The sequence below is a fragment of the Capra hircus genome, chromosome 2 (assembly GCF_001704415.2).
Source record: "Capra hircus breed San Clemente chromosome 2, ASM170441v1, whole genome shotgun sequence".
Classification (NCBI taxonomy): domain Eukaryota; kingdom Metazoa; phylum Chordata; class Mammalia; order Artiodactyla; family Bovidae; genus Capra; species Capra hircus.
This window is the reverse complement of record NC_030809.1, coordinates 38301389-38322501: the sequence shown is the minus strand read 5'-3', so window position 1 is coordinate 38322501 and position 21113 is coordinate 38301389. Positions and strand designations below refer to the sequence as shown.

Sequence of the window (21113 nt, the reverse complement as noted above, 5' to 3'; positions counted from 1 at the left end):
GGTCTTCTCACACACAGAGGTTAAAGAGAGTTTCTTTTTCTTTACATGTTAAACTGGGGATTTTTGCTGGATTTTAAAGGTTCAACTTTATAAGACAACTAAGAAAAATTTTTATGTAAAAGTTTCTTAGAAATTATCAAGATAGTAATAATATGCCGAAGACCCTTGTTATTAATATCTGGTTAAGAATCCATAAACTGGGGAAATCAAAGCCAGTAGTATGTTGTCTCCAATAGTAAATTGTATATACTAGCACCCTACTCCAGTACTCTTGCGTGGAGAATCCCATGGATGGAGGAGCCTGGTGGGCTGCAGTCCATGGGGTCGCTGAGAGTCGGACACGACTGAGCAACTTCACTTTCGCTTTTCACTTTCATGCATTGGAGAAGGAAATGGCAACCCACTCCAGTATTCTTGCTTGGAGAATCCCAGGGACAGGGGAGCCTGGTGGGCTGCCGTCTATGGAGTCGCACAGAGTCAGACACGACTGACGCAACTTAGCAGCAGCAGCGGGATATTTGAATGGACAGTGACCAACCCAGAATCACTGAAAAGAATAGGACAATAGCAATATCATCTGTTGGAGCCCAGTTTTGTAACAGGCATATGTCATCTATAGTTAGATGACATCTATAGAAAAATAGTCACACAGCTCTTATTAGTGAAGATGGGAGTAAATAGGTAGATATAACCTTAATTCATATAATTCAGACCATCTCCACAGACTCTGTTGTCATAAAATTTGGAGTGGTTTGACTGTATGTAAATAATTTAATTTTTAAAGCATTATTATTTTTGTATTAAAGTTTGTACAGTCACTAAATATAAAGAGAAGAAATCTCTAATGGAAGATATATGTGTCTTAGGGAGTCAACAACAACCTTTCACATTGGGAAGCTTTTATTATTTGCCCCAATTTCAATGTTTATTGCTCTTCCATATGTATAAGTTGTATCCTTATGGCTGTTATCTCTTCTGTTAAAGTCCAGTTTTCTTTTGGCAAAGAGGCTCAACTCAGAGCTCAGTTCAGTGAGGCAGGTCAGTGCCTAATGGACTGGATACGCTAGGTGAAGCTGTGAGGAGCTTTTGCAAAAAGCAATAAAGTTAATCTTTTCAGCTGTGTACTATATGACACATGACATGTGGCCTGCACAATGTAAGCAAAAGTGTTTGTTTTTCTTGTCCTCTCCTGGTGTCCTGCCTTTATTTGATTTAAAATTTTTTTCCAAGCCATTTCTTTCCATCACCTTAGGGCTACAGATAAGTACTAATTAAAAAGTATAATAAAATACCCCACTAATTGTAAAATACTGTCAGTCAACCCAGCATGAAGAAAAGCTGTTCACCAAAATATATTACATAATATTGACAGGAAATGTTTTTTTTTTGCAGCCAAAGTCGTCATTATCTCAAAATGAAAGCTCCTTGAAATCAGGGACTCTGTCTTTATGCAATAGAACTTTAATAACTATAATTCAAGTACTTTGCAAGGTAATGAAAAGTTTTCAAGCTAGGCTTCATAAATACTAATTATTAAAAACTATGGAAAAATTATTACTTTGGGTTTACAAAGCTGAGACCTGTAGACTCTTTTTGTTTGTTGTTCATTTACAGACCAAACAAGGACATGGGAGCAGCCTTGAATCTCAGGTTGTTTTCAAACAATTGAACGGACTCTTGAAAAATTAGTTTATTACCAGTGTGGCCTAAGATTCCTTACACTACCTTAAAGTTTTAAAGTAAAGAAAAAATGTAATGTCAATAAGTTATGGCATATGAACTTTATAAACCTCTTTGTATGTTAATTTTCATGAGTCACAATGACTGTCCTGTTTGTAACTTTCCTTCCAGTGTCCATGGACAGACCACTTAAACTATGTAACAATGGGTCTAATGGCTAAACTCAATGTCTGTTCACCAAAACGTTATTTCCAAATTTTTCAGCGTTATCAATTCATTCCAAGATTTCTGAATGTAGTTCTACTTTCTGTGCTTTGTGACACAGCCTACACAGGAAAATTGAGCTCTCACCTAAGTGGATCCGCTACCATGTTCTTTTTCCTTAGAGCTCTGTGGAATTGTTTGCTTTGACATAAACTATTGTTTCTGTTTAAATGTGTATTGAAATATTGTTTATATTTGATATACTTAGTTTTGAAGATGTTGTTGGTCAGTGTCGGTGAGTGTTAATTAAAATTCAGAATGGACTATAATGTTTATATACCTGTGTGCATTTTGACCAGAGCACCAGGTTGTTCACAGATGAATATTTGAAGAGCACTATCCAGAGAACTTTTAAATCCCATGGTTGGAGGAGCCTGGTGGGCTGCAGTACATGGGGTCGCTACGAGTAAAATATGACTGAGCGACTTTACTTTTACTCTTCACTTTCATGCATTGGAGAAGGAAATGGCAACCCACTCCAGTGTTCTTGCCTAGAGAATCCCAGGGACAGAGGAGCCTGGTAGGAGGTCGTCTATGGGGTCACACAGAGTTAGACATGACTGAAATGACTTAGCCGTAGCAGCATCCAGAGAACTTTTAATCTTCAGGAATATATATGATATAATAATATTTTTATTTTGACATATGATGCCTATGGACTCTATAGAGGCTAGATAGTTTTCATTAAAATTGAATGTTATGGAATAGGAAATACTTTTGAGAAAAGCAGAAAGTGTTTTTATTATGCAAGGATAAAGAAAAACTTGATAAGCATTCCTAGGAAATGAGGCAAACTCAAAGGAAAAGCTTAATGCTCTATAAAGTTGAAGGGAAGTCAACTGAATGTCACTCAATTCTGTGTAAGACTGCCTTGGATGGGGAAAGAAAGAAATGATTTTGTAATTGAGGTTCATACCTAGAGGATGCCTAAAGGGCCTAGCACCAGATTGTAAAGGAACTGAGAACAGAATCCAACTTTTAGACACCAAGTTACTTTCCATATCTTGCTATCTTGAGTTGACATGTGGATATTTTATTTTTAAAAAGCAGCAGCACAGAGTGTCAAAAAAAAAATCAGATTCCCATTGCTCAAGGAACCCATGTTGACATCACGATTACTAACTCTGTTTTATAAACTGTTTTACTCAAAACTAAAATTGGGATTGTATTTTCTTTCGTTTTTCATGTTTCGTATTTCCAACTAATCTCTAGTGAGAGAGATCTAGTCCTGCCTACAGGCATATCCCACATTTTGTGTTCCCACTCTTTCTTAGAGTAACCCCATTTGAGAGAGAAAAAAAGGTCATTTCTCTACAGGAGTGATTCAGCTTATATGCAGAGAGAGTACAGTGGCAGATCGTTTCAATTGAACTATTTATGATAAAATTCAACTAGAATCACATCAGGAATATCCAGAAAGTAACTCTTCTGTTCTTTCCTAGTGTAGTGGAGGAATAGATAGAATTAACTAAGTTAAAATTAAATATTCAGTTGTATTAATCTGTTCTTTATAACTCTTCATGCTTACAAGACCCTTATATGAAAGAAAAATCAGTGATGTTTGCATATAAGTCACCAATATATGTCCAAAAGAATGAAATCCTTTTCTGCCAACCCCACACTGAGGAACTGGTTTGACTGAACCTTGAAAGATGATCTGTTACATACTCAACTTGGAGTGAGGGCATTCTGTCAAGAGTTAATAACATAAAGACATCATGGGGATGAACTTGAAAATATAAACAAGGCCCTTAAGGTACAGACTATAACACAATCTGGACAAAATGTAAAGTATTAAAAGAGAATTTAAACATCAGTATTGCTGCGAACCTTGGTTGCCTGGTTGTAAGTTTTATATTTTGTCTCATTTTATAAGAAATAGGAAATTTGGTAGAATTTTTAATAAGGCATAGCTTTTGGAAGATGATCCAGTTGCTTGATATAATAATACATTTCACTGTGCAATGAAATATGCAGAAGGATAGATTCATTCTTTGCATTAATAGAGCAAGTAAACTTTTTGATGGAAAAAAATTAACAAAGATTAAAATGTGGTTTAGAATTAATGTCGGATAATGATTATTTGACTATTTTTCCTTTGTATCATGAATATAAGAAATTATTTCATTTGTAAAATAGAAGTTCATTATATTTTTTTAGGCAGTCTCCAAGATATTAAAGTAATTTTCCCTTGACATGGGCTTAAGGAAAATAAAAGTCCAATGAAAATTTCTTCCCAAAGAAAGCAGTTTTCATTTCAAGTTATCCATAGAGAACAGAGAGTTAAAATTCAACTCTGATTTAAAAAAAAAAAAACTGAAATAAAGCTCTACCCTTCATACCAGCCATCTGTTTTTCTATTTTGTGGGTGGGATGGTTTCTAAGGACTGCCAGTATTTGTGGAATCAACTCTCTAAGGTGTTATTTGTCAATGATCCTAGAGATGTTTGGCATGAAATAGTTTGTAATTGTGCTAAGGCATAAATGTGAATTACATGGCTCAGGTACAAGTTGTCAAGCTAGAGTGTAAATCTCACTGAACATCAAACATTCACAGCCCTGAGTGGTTTTATTTCTGTCCATTCAACCATTAAGCAAATGGTGAATGTCATACTTTGCCTCATTTTAGACAGAAGCAGTATACTATGAAGTTTTTGCAATTATGAAAATATGTAAAGGCTGTGCTATAAATGCAAACATAGGTTAGTAAAATCTAGGTCACAGTGAGCAAACTTAGGTTAGTAAAATCTACTATCAAAAAGGCCAGTTAGTTTTTTTACTAGAAAATCTATGATTCTCTTGAAAATCTGAAGAAAAGCAACAGAAGTTGGCCTTGAAGTTTTAGGATTTAAGATTTGAATCATCTTTAAGTAATACTGGCAATATGTCCTCTTTGGTTTGAATCATTTGCTTTGGAAAATCATAAAAAATGTCAAACAGTTGATTAAATATTAGAGTCAAACAAATTTATGCAACTGAATTTGGAATTTCCATTTTTGCAACAAGTGAGTCAGATTTAACATTTGGCTTTTGATCACTTGATAATGAGTCACTTGATTGGGACTCTTATGATCTCTAAATTAAAACTTGTAAATGAAATATGAGACTCTGCATATCCCAAGGATTAGAAAAATGGCTTGAATGAATTCTTTTTCATTTCCAAAATAAATAGATCCTTATGCAGAATAATTTAAAGTATTATTATTAGGAAAAAACAAATCAGAACTATTTGCTTTCTAAGAATAACTTATCTGTGAGGTTTGAAATGTAATGGCCCTTATTGACTTATTTATCTGCATTTACAGTTTACTTGAAACTCTTAGAACAGCTATGCTTTTTGTTAGATACAGACTTTGTGACATTGCCATTTTTTTTAATTGGAATATTTATTATGCCCGAAAGAGTGGCCACATCATCCTGTCTTTTGAATTCAGATTTTGACAAGAGTCTCTTCCCTTGGGCTGCCGATGAGAGCTGTCGATGATGCTTCCCTGTGAGGAACAAGCTATCTTGTCAGTGTTAGGCAGAAGCTGCAATTTAAGCTTTGTCTAGTTAAAAATAGGCAAGATTCAGTGTCCTTTTGAATTTTCTACTCTTTTTTGCAAATTCCAAGAGATGTGATACCATTCTTGCAGAAAGCTGTATATCTAGGGTAAATTTATTTTGCTTTTTTTTAATGTATAAGAGGATAAACTGTCCCCTAAAATACTGGAAATGTGACATCTCTCTAGCTATTGGGGGGTACTTGTAGTCAAAATGAAATAAACAAAAAAATAACAAGCCTTTCCTTCCATTCTTACATTGCTTGTTTTGGAGGGCTTTCCAAAACATTCAAAATTCAGAAGATTCATGAAAGAAGCTACAAGAGTTATAACTTTGCACATTACTTTATACCTGAGTAATATCTTTCCAGATCTGGATTTGCTGTTGTCAAGATGAACACTGGACTTCCTGAAAATAGAAATGAAACACCTAACCTCAAATCTGTTGGGCCCAGTCCAGACCTGGACTACCTGTACATGACCTGGTTCAGGTCAGCTAGTTAATAGTCCTTGGTTTTCTCCCCTATAAAAATGGAAAGGATGCTTTCACACCAAAGTCAAGGATATTGGCTATTTATGAGCAGGTGTCAGAAAGTGGCCTTTCAGAAGGCTACTAAACCAAACCTGCAAGGGAATCATGAAGCCTTTCAGTAGAAGAGGCCCAGAGTCTCCTTGTTGATGATCTTGGGAAAACCAGAACCTCTTCCCTCAGATGAATGAGAACCCTAACCTGTAGCAGTCAGCCAGACCAATGTGAACCTCATCATTCTACATGGGCCCAGTCATAGTCAACTCGAGTGGACCAGGTGATTTACAGTCAGGCTAACCCTCCAGAAGTTGGGGGGTGGGGTGGGGAGAGCACTGGCACATCCTTCAGAAACCAGGGCTGCACTATTGCACCTTCCATGGAGGGGACCTGAGTCCCAGTGTTGCCCACAATATCGGAAACCTCCTCACAGATAATTCAGGTTTTACTTTTTTGTTCCTGTATTGTTTCCAGATTACAGCAGCCTACAGCCAGGGTATCAGGCTCTCAAGCACTGGCCCTTGGAGATGGGGGTGAGGGGTGCAGGAGAAAAACACTTCATATTTACATGATAGGTCTGCCTTTCAGTTTCAGTGTTAGTTTTTTCTCATAAGTGATAAATGTAAGTGGAAAGGAGTTTGGAGCCTCTTTGGTGCTAACCCATTTCTGGTTCCCTGGTTCCCAATATTCTGTCCCAGAATTTTGAAAGAAAATGCACAGTGAAGTTACTTCCAATTCCTTTTAGGTTAGGATTTTAAACAAGAAGATCGATTTTAGCAAGGTTCAGTCCAGATGTGGTTCCAAGGATAACATCAAACATTCTGCTGGGGGCGGAAATGTAAGTAGAAGCTTGTGTCAGAAGCTGTCCTGAGTGTGTGGAGCCATCTGCACACTGGCGCTTCGTCTCCTTTCCCACCTCCTTCCCATCACCTCCCAGCACACTCCCCACTTCTTGTTGCTGCACCGCAAGTCCCCCTGGTTTGGGAGCTTGTCAGCCTTGCATTTTCAGTAATGGGCTTTCTATCCTTCCCTCTGAGATCACTGGTGAATTTCTCGCTTTTTAAAGGGGGACACCATGGTTTTCAGGAAGATGAAGAGCCCATTTCACCTGCCAAATTGTTTGCTGGCCTTTGTCTTTAAGGTATTTTCTCATGCTGTCTCTGCTCCCTTGCGAAAGTCAGCTGAGCACACACTTTTCTAGCTCCATTTAAGTTACTCCTGAGGCAATGACTGATGTATGAAAGTATCCAAAGTGTATAATGTCTATCTTTTGTGCTTCATTATTCATGAGAGTTGGGATATCATTTGGAATAATACAAACCTGGTGAAGCATGGTTCATCTGTAATTCAAAGTGAAAGGATTCAAGTCCCAGTATACTCTTTGTTTTGATTTTTTTTAATCCCTGTCTCTTAAATTGGGTGGAAATAATATTCTCTGAGAGGAAGAAAAAGATGAATTCATGCTTCTCAAAAGTATTTGAGGAAGGGTTGAAGCAGGCAGACTCAAGCTAAAGTAGGCATGGTTCTTTGTTAATATTAGAATAATAAAAAAGGTGAATAGGGTGAGTATACTACAGATCCAATCACCTAGACTTCGGATTCTAGCCATCTGTGACTCAAGTAACTTACAGAGTATTAAATCCAGAATTCTCCTTGATCTAATAACTCTTGGTTTCTTGCTCCTTGGTTGGACAGAGATGGAGTCAAACAGTGAAAAAAGAGACAAGCAAGTGCCTGATGTTCAAAGCAGCTCCACTGAGCATGAAAATGTGCTGTATGGGAGAACCACAGCAAGATTTGCTGGGCTCCTTCTAGGGTACAGGGCTAAGCCTCAGGCTCAGTATTTACACTGACAGGCTCCCCTCATCCCTGATGCACGGACTGTAAGTACACACCATGTACTACTCTCACAGAAGCAATCTTAGTCCTGGAATTAATAGGTAATTTTGAGAGTATCAGAGGATTGACCCAGCTGACCTCTACAATAGGTGCTGCTGGTCAAAACACCTATGAAGGAAAGGATGATTTTAAATGTATTAGAGAAGCTTCCAACCTCCAAATCAATAGTCTGAAACTTTCCCCTAGAGAAGAATCACTTGTTCAAATGTGATTGATTTGATTGGGGAAGATTCCTTAGCCCCGTTTCCAGTGCTAGATTACATAATTCCCATGTATTTCTGATGTAAATGAACCAGGAACCATGCTTGGAAAGCACTCTTTCAAATATTAGAAGATGAATTGATTTCAGTAAAAGCCAGAAGAAAAAAAAATGCTATTTTTTTATCATTTGGTATGCAATAAAAATTGCATTTAGCCAAAATATGACAAGAGTGTTTTAGAAAAGCATGTTTAGAGCTTTCTTCTTGTATCTTAAAGCATTGTTGGACTTCTTGCTTGTATGAGCTGTTTTGGTCACTTTCATGTAAAAATCACTTTCTAAAGAATACTTTCCCTCTTCACTTGGTTCTTTGCTTATGGAAAGGATTAACACAGTGTGACTTCTTTCTCTGAGTGGAAAACTTGCCTTCTTAATACAGAAGTTCTATCCTTTTGCGGCATGATCTGTTTTCTACTAATAAAATCTTCTCTTCTAGGATTTTCTTTCACTTGTGTTTTTCTTTCCAACCAAACATATGGGAGGACGTATGGAAGATTGGGTTTTCCCATGTGTGTGTATATGTTGTTGTATGTTGTGAGTTTGGGTATATTTCTAGATTTTATATATGAGCTTGGGGGCTTATTTACATCTAAACTTTTTTAAGCCTATTTTCTGTGGTTCACACAGGTACAGATTGTCACCAAGAAGATAGACCTAAGCCATGTGACATCCAAATGTGGCTCTCTGAAGAACATCCGCCATAGGCCAGGTAAATCAGTATTTTTAGTAGTCTGAGAGATATTAGATTGAATTCAAAAAATCAATAAGCAGTTTTTTTTGCTGTGAGAAATCTGATTGGAAGGACCTTTTCACATGCGAATACTTCATGCTTGTGTTAATAGAAACTTAAATTAGAAATTTTGAGGCATCGTCATATGGACAAGTAAACTCAGTTACCACAAACAGGCCACATATCCTAGGACATGTTAGAAATGAAAAGATACAGGAGATGCATTTATCTGTATGTACTCAACATGCTTATTGGAGCTCTTTTGAAATACATAGTCTATAAAATAATATGGGGCTATGTATTCTTACGTAATTCATGGACTAAATGCAGCATTTCAAAGGTTTTGCAAGAAATTGTTTTTCTACATTATGTGGGGGGTGAGGGGGAGGATTGTGCTTTTTAACAAAGCTGAAGAAATTTATTTTTCTGTTGAATTTCTCAGATCTAGGTCAATAAGCATTGTGAATCTCCAGAATGCAATGTCTCCCCAACTTATTTGACCATAGACTGCTTGTTTTTCTGGAATATCTCATAAGTTTAGTTCAGTTCAGTTTAGTTGCTCAGTCATGTCCAACTTTTTGCGACTCCATGGACTGCAGCACACCAGGCTTCCCTGTCCATCACCAACTCCTGGAACCTGCTCAAACTCACGTCCATTGAGTCCGTGATGCCATCCAGCCATCTCATCCTCAGTCGTCCCCTTCTCCTCCTGCCCCCAATCCCTCCCAGCATCAGAGTCTTTTCCAGTGAGTCAGTTCTTCACATCAGGTGGCCAAAGTATTGGACCTTCAGCTTCAGCATCAGTCCTTCCAATGAATATTCAGGACTCATTTCCTTTAGGATTGATTTGGTTTGATCTCCTTGCAGTCTCTCAAGAGACTCTCAAGAGTCTTCTCCAACACCACAGTTCAAAAGCATCAATTCTTCAGGACTCAGCTTTATTTATAGTCCAACTCTCATATCCATCCATACATGACTACTGGAAAAACCATGTATCTCATAATATTTCATTATTATGAGATATCTCATGTCTCGTTATTATATCTTAGGATAACCATAATATATGATATATTATGATATTTTATGATACATTATTATGAGATATCACATATCTCATAAGTCTAGTGCCCTAAGGTAGAGTGTATATTCATATGTGCTAGTGATTTTTCCCTATTTAACTTGTGAATTTAATGTATTATGTGTCATTTTTTCTGAGTATCATGTACTATATGTTTTTGCTAAATTCTACCTCCATGCATATGTAAATAATAGACAGTTGTCAAATTTGTAAATTTTCTTGGGACTATTTTGACACAACTTATATATACCATTGAAGGTATATTGATTTATTGAAGGTAAAAGATTGATTTTAACCACCTATTCTTGGCATCTTAATTAAACCAGGTAATATCTTATTCCCATGAATCATAATCTCAAGTGTTATCAGAACAAGGTAAAAGAACAACTGACCCCAGTGAGATTTCTGACCAGAAGATTATTGAGAAGAATTTTTTTAGTTGAAAAACAAAAGGTTTCAAAAATGAATAAGTACTGGCAATATGTCTAGAAATTGGGCTTCCCTTTGGCAAAGGGTGTTAATAAAGCAAGTCAAGGAGATAGAAACTACATATAAGGAATTTCCATTACTGATTTCAGAACTGTTATATGGAATTAGCTGTCTGTCATTCATGAGAGAGAAGAGACATGGTCCCAAATGGGTATCTTCACAGCCCCCCATCTATGCCTTATATCTACAGACATTTAGCTGATTTAGTATGATGGAAGTATTTGGGTACACTGCCTACCTTCTTCCAGAATACAAAAGAAAATATTGGGCTCTGTAATTCCAGATGATAAGTATACATTTAGTTCAATTCACCTAAAGTCTTGATGCACAGAAAACTCTTCTATATACAAGGAAATATCATGTGTATGTTTTACGGGTCATAAAGACTATTGCCATGGACTCCCACCTGTTTCTCACTCTTACTTCATAATGAGTGAATCAGATGACCAGGTTCATAAAGACATGTTAACACAATGATCTTTGACAATAGTAAGCTTTTCACAGAATTACTTTGGATTGTGGAATGTCTCAGAAGGAAATAAAGAGGAAACAATTCATCACCTGGAGGCACAAATTGAAATAGCTAGTCTTGACTTCACTTTGGAACATAAGAAGCTTGATGGGGATTATAATCCTCTGCAGTTACTGCTAATGGGGCCAGAATTTTTCAGAACCAAAGGCAGAGATCTCTGATTTCAAATGAACTTCTCTAACAGTTATATAAAATTACCTAGCTACCCACTCTAATATTCTGGCCTGGAGAATTCCATGGACTATGCAGTCCATGAAGTCGCAAAGAGTCGGACACAAATGAGTAACTTTCACTTCACTTCAGTAGGACTGTAACAAAAGTAGACTTCTCAAGCTTCCTTTTCTGAATATAGTTTGGGTCAATATTACATTGTTTTTCCCCTCTCTCTCAAAATATAGTCTAACAAAAATTTTAATAGGGTTATATTGGCACAATATATAATCGTAAAACTTGAAAAGACAGTTTCTATCAGAGGCTATGAAAATAGAAAAGTAAGATCCCAAGAAAGTTGATCTCCTGTAGTTGAAAATTCAGTATCCTCTAGCCTCTAACCAATATAACTGTTTTTTATGAATCACACTAATCCTGTCACAACCAACAGTTGAGACCCATGGGGCCAAGTAAAATGTTGGTAGAATAACACCCCTGCAATAATGCATCTTTTGAGGGAAGGACAGCTTCATGTCTCCTACAGGAATGAGTTAAATAGCATCATACACATCCTAAGTCTTCAGAAGGAGTATGAATGAATCTTCAAAATGTAACCCAGGGACTTCCCTAGTGGTCCAGTGACTAAGTCTCCATGCTGCTCCCAATGCAGGGGGCCCAGACTTGATCCCTGGTCGGGGAACTTGATCCCACATGCTGCCGCTAAGACCCAACACAGTCAAATAAATAAATATAAATTTTTTCAATGTAATCCAGTAACATCATACGATTTCAAGGGGGCCCTGGCCAGGTAATTGGGTGTTAGTATAAATTTCTAGGTATCACATGAGAAAAACACCACAGGAATAAGAGACCTGGGAAGTTTTAACAACCCTTTCTCTTTCATCTGTGGAGGTAAATAAGTATCAAGAGTCCAAAATTGAAAAATCTTTTCCATGTTTCCATCGAGTCCCTCAGGTATTTTTTACAAATCAAAATCCCAAAAGAGATGCAATTAATAATAGAGGATCACATGGCTTACTACTGGCCTTATAAAAAAAAAAAAAATACGTACAGCCAAAACCAAGTTGCTAATGAAAGTGAAAGCCAGTCTCTTAGGTGGGGACAGGGAAAGGTATCTAATCCAGATTCTTCCAAGGTCAAAGACATCAGCAGACAGGCTCAAGAATAAGCTAAAGAACAGATACCTACTCGACATAGAACTGCTTGCGTTCATAAGCCTGAAAAGGTGTGCAGAAATGGAGGTGCTGCAGAAGGGCGGCTCATGGCACTGTCATCTGTCAGCAGATCCTCGATTTTCATTTCATTTCATTTCGACTAATTAACATTCAAGAAAATGGCATGGTCAGAACTCCGTCTCAATCTTATCAGATCAGTGTCTAATTAGTCCTGTGGCATCTGGACAAGAATGGGATCTCTAAGACTCCCTTCCTATCACTCCATCTACTAATTAAAATGGAAGCTTTTAAGCACTTCAGCCTCTGACTCCAGTTTCATCAGTCAAGGTATCAATGCTGAAAATTTAGAAGTGGCAATATCACCCATATGTATACAATTGCTAGCCTATAAGTGACCTATTACCATGAAGAAAAATAGAGAAGTGCTTCCTTGCAATTTAATTTGCTCCCTTAAGAATAAGAGACAAAATGCTCCAAGTTTGACAAAGGATACATATGGTACTTTCATTGTGTTATTTTTTGTTTTTATTACACAGATAAGAAAAATACCTCTGATATTTTAGGTTAGCCATGAGTAGAGAAAAGAATTAATATGTAAAGCAATCCAGGGAATGATACAAAAAAGATGTCACTGCCTTAGATGGATATATGAATGTGCGAGTTGGACCATAAAGAAGGCTGAGCACCGAAGAATTGATGCTTTTGAACTGTGGAGTTGGAGAAGACTCTTGAGAGTCGCTTGGGCTGCAAGGAGATCGAACCAGTCAATCCTAAAGAAAATCAATCCTGAATATTCATTGAAACGACTGATGCTGAAGCTGAAGCTCTAATACTTTGGCCACCTGATGCGAAGAGCTGACTCATTAGAAAAGACCCTGATGCTGGGAAAGATTGAAGGCAGGAGGAGAAGAGGGTGACAGAGGATGAGATGGTTGGATGGCATCACTGACTCAATGGACATGAGTTGAAGCAGGCTCCGGGAGTTGGTGATGGACAGGAAAGCCTGGCGTGCTGGGTTCCGTAGGGTCGCAAAGAGTCGGACACGACTAAGTGACTGATCAACACCTTACTTAGATGGTATGGGGAAAATGGTATAGACTAAAAATTCTAAAAGATTCCTTTCCCATCTATGGTCAGAGGGTTAGTAGAGTTCATTAAGTTTGTGATTTGCCATGGTCTACCTGCTATAGTCATTTTGGGGAACTAGTCACCAAAATAGAAGATTTAATGTTAGCAAAGCATTTATAAGCCTTTCTCATCTCCTCCGTAGGTGGTGGGCGTGTGAAAATTGAAAGTGTGAAGCTAGATTTCAAAGAAAAGGCCCAAGCTAAAGTCGGTTCGCTTGACAATGCTCACCACGTTCCCGGAGGTGGTAATGTCAAGGTAAGACACAAGATTGTGAGCCGATCCTGCCTTTTTAAAAAATCCTTTTGAAATACTCTTCATCAAAATGGGTCCCAGATTAAAGACCTGGACACCCAGGAAGTAGGGATGGCAGAGCTGAATAGAAGTGACATGAACATCAGCTCTGAGATACAGAGAAAGAGCTAGGGGACAGTTTAAGATGTTTGAGTTAACCAAGGACTGATGCTTGTCTTAAACAGATTGACAGCCAAAAGTTGAACTTCAGAGAGCATGCTAAGGCCCGTGTGGACCATGGGGCTGAGATCATTACGCAGTCCCCAGGCAGATCCAGCGTGGCTTCCCCCCGACGACTCAGCAACGTCTCCTCTTCTGGAAGCATCAACCTGCTTGAATCCCCTCAGCTTGCCACCCTGGCCGAGGATGTCACTGCCGCACTCGCTAAACAGGGCTTGTGAATATCTCTCATTTAGTATTGACATCATACTATTTAGGCATGAGCTCTGGCAGGAGTGGGCTCTGAGCAGGTGTTATATTCATTCTTTACAAACCATAAAATAAATAATCTCATTCCCAAACTGTAGTAATTGTTACAATTTTATAAAAAAATAGTATATGCAGAAATTGACTTGATTTCCATTTGCAACAGGAAGATACTGGCTTTACATGAGTACAATTGGACAGTTTGTTTTTTCGCTCTGCTGTTTTGCATGGAGTATCATTATTTTAAAAATTGCATTTCTACCTTTCATGTGCCTGAAGGCTATCTACTACATTCTGAAAGGCCTTGTTAAAAATCCAAGCTGCTCATTTCACTATTCTGTTGCTGGGTGAAAAGATAAAAAGTTGCCCCTTGTAACTTATTACAGGTTAAATTAAATCAAGGAGTCATTGCAGGAAGGGAAGAGCATGTAAGAAATGGTTTTTTTTAAAGCGTTATTTTGTATAAATGGGAAGAAAGATTCAATTAAGTTATTAACGTTTGGGACCCGGATAATTATATCAGAGTATAAGTCAATCCAATAAATTATTTAATTAATTAAAAAATAGTTTCGAAGCATTTGAGCTGTGGTTGAGGAAGTGACATAAAGTGCATCTCCTAGGAATGAAGCACTTTCTTTAGGATCGACTTGTGTCTGGTTAGGATGTCGGTTGATCAGCTAGATTTGTGTCCACACTACCAGTTTCACACCCCTTTCCATCTGTTTGATACAGTATTATAGATATAAATATATATATATTTCTCTGTGGCCATTTGTGATACTTCCTCATACTTGAATATTATACTTCCTTATTCACAGTATCTGTGTCTCCTGCACCCTTTGGTGTTGCAATTTTAGGTATGTGAAAGTAGATGTTAGCAGGGTTCTCTCCCTATTAAAAAAAAAATAGTTAAAAAGACAAAAAGTTTTAGCATGAAGTTGCTTTCTGTAACAACTCAAAACTGTAACCCTGTTTTAGTGCCAGATACAAGTTTCTCCCATTAAAGTTTCTCCCGTGATGCTAGAAAAAATTTATTTTTCTTTGCTTTCACCAACATGGAGTTTGTAGGGGTGGGTCCAGTTATACATAAAAGGGGTTTACAGATTGTTGGTTTAAGATTATGGGTTTGTCTTATTTTGAATCACAGAATATTTTGGAGTTTACTCCTATAATCATTCATGGAATAGACTTATTAAGATTTCTTTTTCTTTTTTTTTTTTTTCCATTTGCTAAAGTTGAAACTAACAGTGGGAGTTTGGGACATGATATTCCATTCTTCCAAGCAGTACCTTTTTATTCAATTATCTGATAGAAAATGTTTGGCCTCCATACCCAAAGTAAGATCCCTTGATCAGAAAGGGAAAATACAGTATTTTGAGAAGCTACAAAATATTGGAGATGCAGATATCTAAATCAGTTTTTTCATAACTCCAACATTGCACTCTATAAAGGAATACTGTATTACTATTATTTATCAGTAGCTAATACGGTTCTGACTTTATATACAGTCTAGACATCACAAATCAACTAATTCTTCTTTAAGAATCATTCATCTTAAACTTACAAAGAAGCAGTGAAATAGTCATTATTAGTCTGAGTAGGGAAATGGGTTACTAGGATGAATGGATGCTTTTTAGTATTTTATCTGTTCTTTTTCTTGCTCAGGGCTGGTAGGCTGGATCTGAAAAGTTAAAGGCAAATGTTTCAATAGGGTTTGATCTCTTTGAGTCAAATCAGTTCTCAAGCATAAAGGAGGAAATGATGTACATGGACTGAGGCAATAAGCGAGTATGGTAGCATCTAAGAAAGAAGCTAAAGGATGGAAAGACAGAGAGACACGGGTGCCATGTTGTGACCCATTGGAAGTTACAGCCAACATGACTTCCGTGAAAGAAGCTCTGTGAGCAGAAGTGCACCATTCACTCTCAACTAAGAGATTTTACGTAGGCAAACATTTCTGAAACTATAGATCAGTTATTTAGGATAGTCAGAGATTTAGAAAGGACTGATTAGGACTATGGGTGTGTCTATTTTCTGCCTAATTATTGCTGTGAGATTTGATTTGACCAATCTGGGCATTTTATTCATCAGCTTCCCTTGAAATGCACCAGGAAATAGGAAAAGAAAGAATAGCTGTGTGGAGACTTAACAGTATTTTCTTATGTGTTAGGTAGTGTTAGTTAGTGATTAAAGCTCTAGAAAGAAGTTAACAGCTGGTTAGAACAATTTTAACCTGTGAAACATGTATTTTTTTTCAACTTGGTTTAAAATTTTTATAAACACTAAGGAACTATGTTCTACATATTAAAATTGTTTTTTTACAAATACATGTCTAAAATAAAGATTATATAAGGTACCCAGTGGTTAGATTTGGCATTAAAACAAATGTTTGCTTCAAATCACAGCAAAATTATAATGACTAAATACCCTCACTTTGTACGGAAATTAATAATTCTATAAAATGAAATTGAAAATTGGTAGCAGTAAAAGAAAGAAATACAGGCTAAATGTCTTCTTTGGGGGATAAGGGATGGAACCCATCTTACCTTTACTCTCAAGATTAACGACACAAATTAAGCTTTTTGAACACCACTCTTGTGGGGACATCCATACGCTGATCTAGAAATTAAGGCTTCATAGTCTCAATTCTAGATCAATTAATGCCAGTTTCTCTCTGGCTTTTGCCTTGGAGAACCTGTTTAAGGAAACATAAGTAATCCAGAGCTGTGAAGAGTTAAAAGGCCCACTCACTCTCTCTGGGTCACCTGCAGCCAATAATTGGGTACCTTTCAATGATGCAGGAGAGATCCGAGTTCATGATGAGTTTCAAAGGCCATGTTCATTTAGGAACCAACTCTCTCTGGATTCTCCTGCTGAGTTCCAGCAGGGTGATGGGCTGAAATCCCACCCACAAGCAAGACACCTGTGGATCACCAACAAGGTGTAGTTGAAGAAGGCTTAAGTGAGAACTTGGTTAAATGGAAAAAAGCACTGACAGTAGCTGGCCTTCTCCACATACTCACATAGTTTTAGAGCAGGAAATGGGGTCATCAGGCAAAAGAAGAGATCAAGTCACTCTTATTAAAGAAATCATCTCAATGTGGTTGATTTTTGACATAGCTGCAATTATAGCATTTTCTCCTATTTTTTACACTATGAAAAGGAGGAAAACAAACCATTCATGGTCTAAGTAGCTAGAAAAGGTAGATTCATGGCTTGAAAAGGCAAATTCTAGGCATTCCTTCAAAGATTAATATGTTAAATCAGTATTGATGTTTGGTTTTTTAAACCTAGGGTTTTTAGCCTGGGTATGTAGGTTGAGGCCAAGTCCCTCTGCAGGAAAAAGTCCCTCTGAGTTTATTTTTAAACTCAGAAAATGTCAATCATGATACTTCAACTTTAGCAAAAAGAAAAAAATCAACAAAAAGTATACTCTGTATGCTGGGATTCCAAGGTTCCAACATGCCGCTACAAATCTGTGGGGGGTTTCTTTCTTCTGATAATTCTAGAGCCTGTTACCATAGAAAGGCATTTCTTCAATGGCTGGTTGTAGTTAGTTCATGTTTTTCAATCAAAATTTGCAAATGTATTTGTTGCTGTATAGTGATTGTTTTGCAAAATAAAATTGCTTGTCACCTATCTGATAGTTTCAGACTGTTTCTTCTTCTTTTCTGGGAAAAAAAACATAAAACATAATACATATGCTCAATCCAACCAAAGAAAAATTGTGAAGAGGAGGCTTCAGTTATCTGCTGAATGCTGGCTGTGTCAGGCCCTATCACCACAGCATTAGCAGGATGCTATCTGTTGCAAGTGACAAACTCAAATTGGCCTAAGCATAAAGGCTACTTTATTGAATCAAGTCTCCCATCAAGGCAGGAGTATCTGCCTCAGGCGAGGATGTGTCCAGTCACTCAAAAAAATGTCTTTAAGAAGTTTGCTTTCTTTAACGCTGGTCCCAGGCTCTCAAAAGATGTCAGGAATTTTTCCAAAGTTTAGTTCTCCTTCCTTTATGTTGGCTTCATCCTCAGACTCCCCTCTCATAAGGAGCACTGGAAGCTCCAGGTCTCATACCCTCCCAAAGAAAGCCTCTCTCCTGGCAGCTCTAGGCAAATCCAGGGTGTGAAAATCATTGCATTACTTGGGTCACCTGCTTGCTGTGCTGAAGGGCAAGGGGAGGTCACATACCTAACTCTATCACAGATGACTGGGGTAGGTGGAGACTGAAGAGAGAGGGGTCTCATCTGAACTATCAATACATAAACTTAACGTGGAGAGAAAATATTTCATCCGAAGTCAGGTCAGGCTGCTCCTGCTAGAAGAGAGAGAAAACCGATGCTCATCGGCCATGGAAACAGACCTCCTCCCACGCATGCACCCTGTGCTCTATGCATCCTTTAGCTCCTTGCTGCTTAGAGTGTTCCCAGCTTCACCTGGGAGCTTGTTCAAAACGCAAAGCCTCAGGCTCCACCCCGGAGAAGGCAATGGCACCCCACTCCAGTATTCTTGCCTGGAAAATCCCATGGACGGAGGAGCCTGGTAGGCTGCAGTCCATGGGGTCGCAAAGAGTCAAACATGACTGAGCGACTTCACTTTCACTTTTCACTTTCATGCATTGGAGAAGGAAATGGCAACCCACTCCAGTATTCTTGCCTGGAGAATCCCAGGGATGGGGGAGCCTCGTGGGGTCGCACAGAGCCGGACACAACTGAAGCGATTTAGCAGCAGCAGGCTCCACCCCAGACCACTTTAACACTCCCCTAGGTGATTCGTCTTCCCTTTAAAGCTTGAGAAGCCTCAGCTCTTCCAGTCCTCTCTAACGTGCCTAAGGAGAAGGAGCTCCATGGCAGACCACTCACAGATAAAAATTACCCCTAAAACTGAGAGAATACCATCAACTCCGCTGTCAGCGAGTTCAGTTATCAAGTGGTAGAAATGTGTGACTGGCGAATGGCTTTTGTCCTAGAGACTTTGCAAACACATGTCATTGTCCCTTGGCTGAAACCTACTTCTACCAATCACTATTCAGGTCAATGCCTTCTTTTGGCCTGCCTTTTGGCAATAATGCAATTTGGTACAATTAGATAAATCACTAATCTTTGGTTAGTAATTTTTTAAGACTAGCATCTGTGTTTTCCTTCATAAAGTATATCTTTACACCACAAAAGATTAAGACATTTGTCTGGTAGCACAAATCATGATAAAAATCTTTTTTCGTTGTTAACTGAAGTACAGTTGATCTCAATAATGTATTAGTTTCAGGTGTACAGCAAAGTGATTCAGTATTTTTGGCAGATTATATTTTATTATAGGTTTTTTTAAGATGAGTATAAGACCCTGTGCCGTACAGTAAATCTTGTTGCTTATCTATATTCTATGTATAGTAGTTTGTATCTGTTAATAGCACATTCCTAACTTGTCCCTCCCGACCTTCTCACTTTCCGGAACCATGAGTTTGCTTTCTATGTCTGTGAATCCTTTTCTCTTTTGTAATACATTCATTTATATCATATTTTAGATTACACATATAAATGATATACATTATTTTTCTTTCTCTGTCCATCTTATTTCACCAAGCATGATTCTCTCTACATCTCATCACTGCTACAAATGGCAACATTTTATTCTTTTTTATGGCCAGTATTCCTTTGTATATGTATACCGCAGCTTCTTAATCCAGTCATCTGCTGATAGGCACTTGGGTAGCTTCCATGTCTTCGCTACTGTAACTAGTATTATGAACATTGGTGTGTATGTATCTTTTAAAATTAGTGTTTTCAATCTTTTCAGCTATATATCCAGGAGTAGAATTGCTGGATCCTATGGTAGTCCTGGTGGCGCCTGTTAAAGCACCCACCTGCCAGTGCAAGAGACTTAAGAGATAGGGTTTGATCCCTGGGTCAGGAAAATCCCCTGGAGGAGAACATGGCAACCCACTCCAGTACTCTTGCCTGGAGAATCCCGACAGAGGAGCCTGCCAGGCTCCCTACAGTCCACAGAGCTGCAAAGAGCCAGACACCACTGAAGTGACTTAGCACACAATGCATGGTAGTTCTATTTTTACATTTTAAGGAATCTCCATACAGTTGTTCATAGTGGCTGCACCAATTTACATTTCCACCAACAGTGTACGAGGGTTTCCTTTTCTCTACATCCTCTCTAACATTTGTTATTTGTAGACTTTTTGATGATGGCCATTCTGACAGAGGTGAGGTGATACTTAATTGTGGTTTTGATTTGCATTTCTCTAATAATTAGTGATGTGCCTTAATAAAGGTTTTTTAAATCATTATTAACAAGGGAAAGAAGAGAAGAAGAGATAAGTAACTCAGATGTAAGGTAGGATGGCAGGATAGCTCCTTATATAGCTTATGAGGGGAAAATGTTCCTCTTTTATAATGTGGCACTTACTTGTAGAACTATGACCCAAATAATTCAAGGCTGGAGAATCCCATGGGCGGAGGAGCCTGGTAGGCTGCAGTCCATGGGGTCGCTAAGAGTCAGACACGACTGAGCAACTTCACTTTCACTTTTCACTTTCATGCATTGGAAAAGGAAATGGCACCCCACTCCAGTATTCTTGCCTGGAGAATCCCAGGGACGGGGGAGCCTGGTGGGCTGCCGTCTATGGGGTCGCACAGAGTTGGACACGACTGAAGCGACTTAGCAGCAGCAGCAGAATGTTGTCCTTGTCAAAGCACACTTTCTAGTATCCTAAAATTGTTTCAAAATACTGCCCTTCTCTAGGTTTTCTTAAATACCTTGAAGGAACATTATAGACATACCCTTAAAGCCTCCTTTTTTCCTTTTATGCCTTTTCCATCGCAAATGCACCACAGCTGTTCCCACTTCATCCTCATTCCATTCAAATCTTCTCTGCCCCAGGCCTCATTGAGGCAATAGACCTGTGGCCTCCAGCTGCA

At 38.1% G+C, this 21113-nt stretch overlaps 1 protein-coding gene across 23 annotated transcripts in view; it reads left to right on the top strand.

Annotated features, from left to right (window-relative positions):
- Positions 1–17829, top strand: part of MAP2 (microtubule associated protein 2) — a 298493-nt gene extending 280664 nt beyond the window's left edge. For 17 of the 23 annotated variants that reach the window (XM_018060031.1, XM_018060047.1, XM_018060069.1 and 14 more), the window contains 4 exons: positions 6758–6850; positions 8798–8879; positions 13616–13728; positions 13950–17829. In XM_018060031.1, the coding sequence (XP_017915520.1) occupies positions 6758–6850; positions 8798–8879; positions 13616–13728; positions 13950–14165 (504 nt within the window). In that variant the 3' untranslated portion in view covers positions 14166–17829. The remainder of the gene's footprint in view (positions 1–6757; positions 6851–8797; positions 8880–13615; positions 13729–13949) is intronic. The other 6 variants (XM_018060107.1, XM_018060074.1, XM_018060133.1 and 3 more) reach the window with 1 other exon arrangement.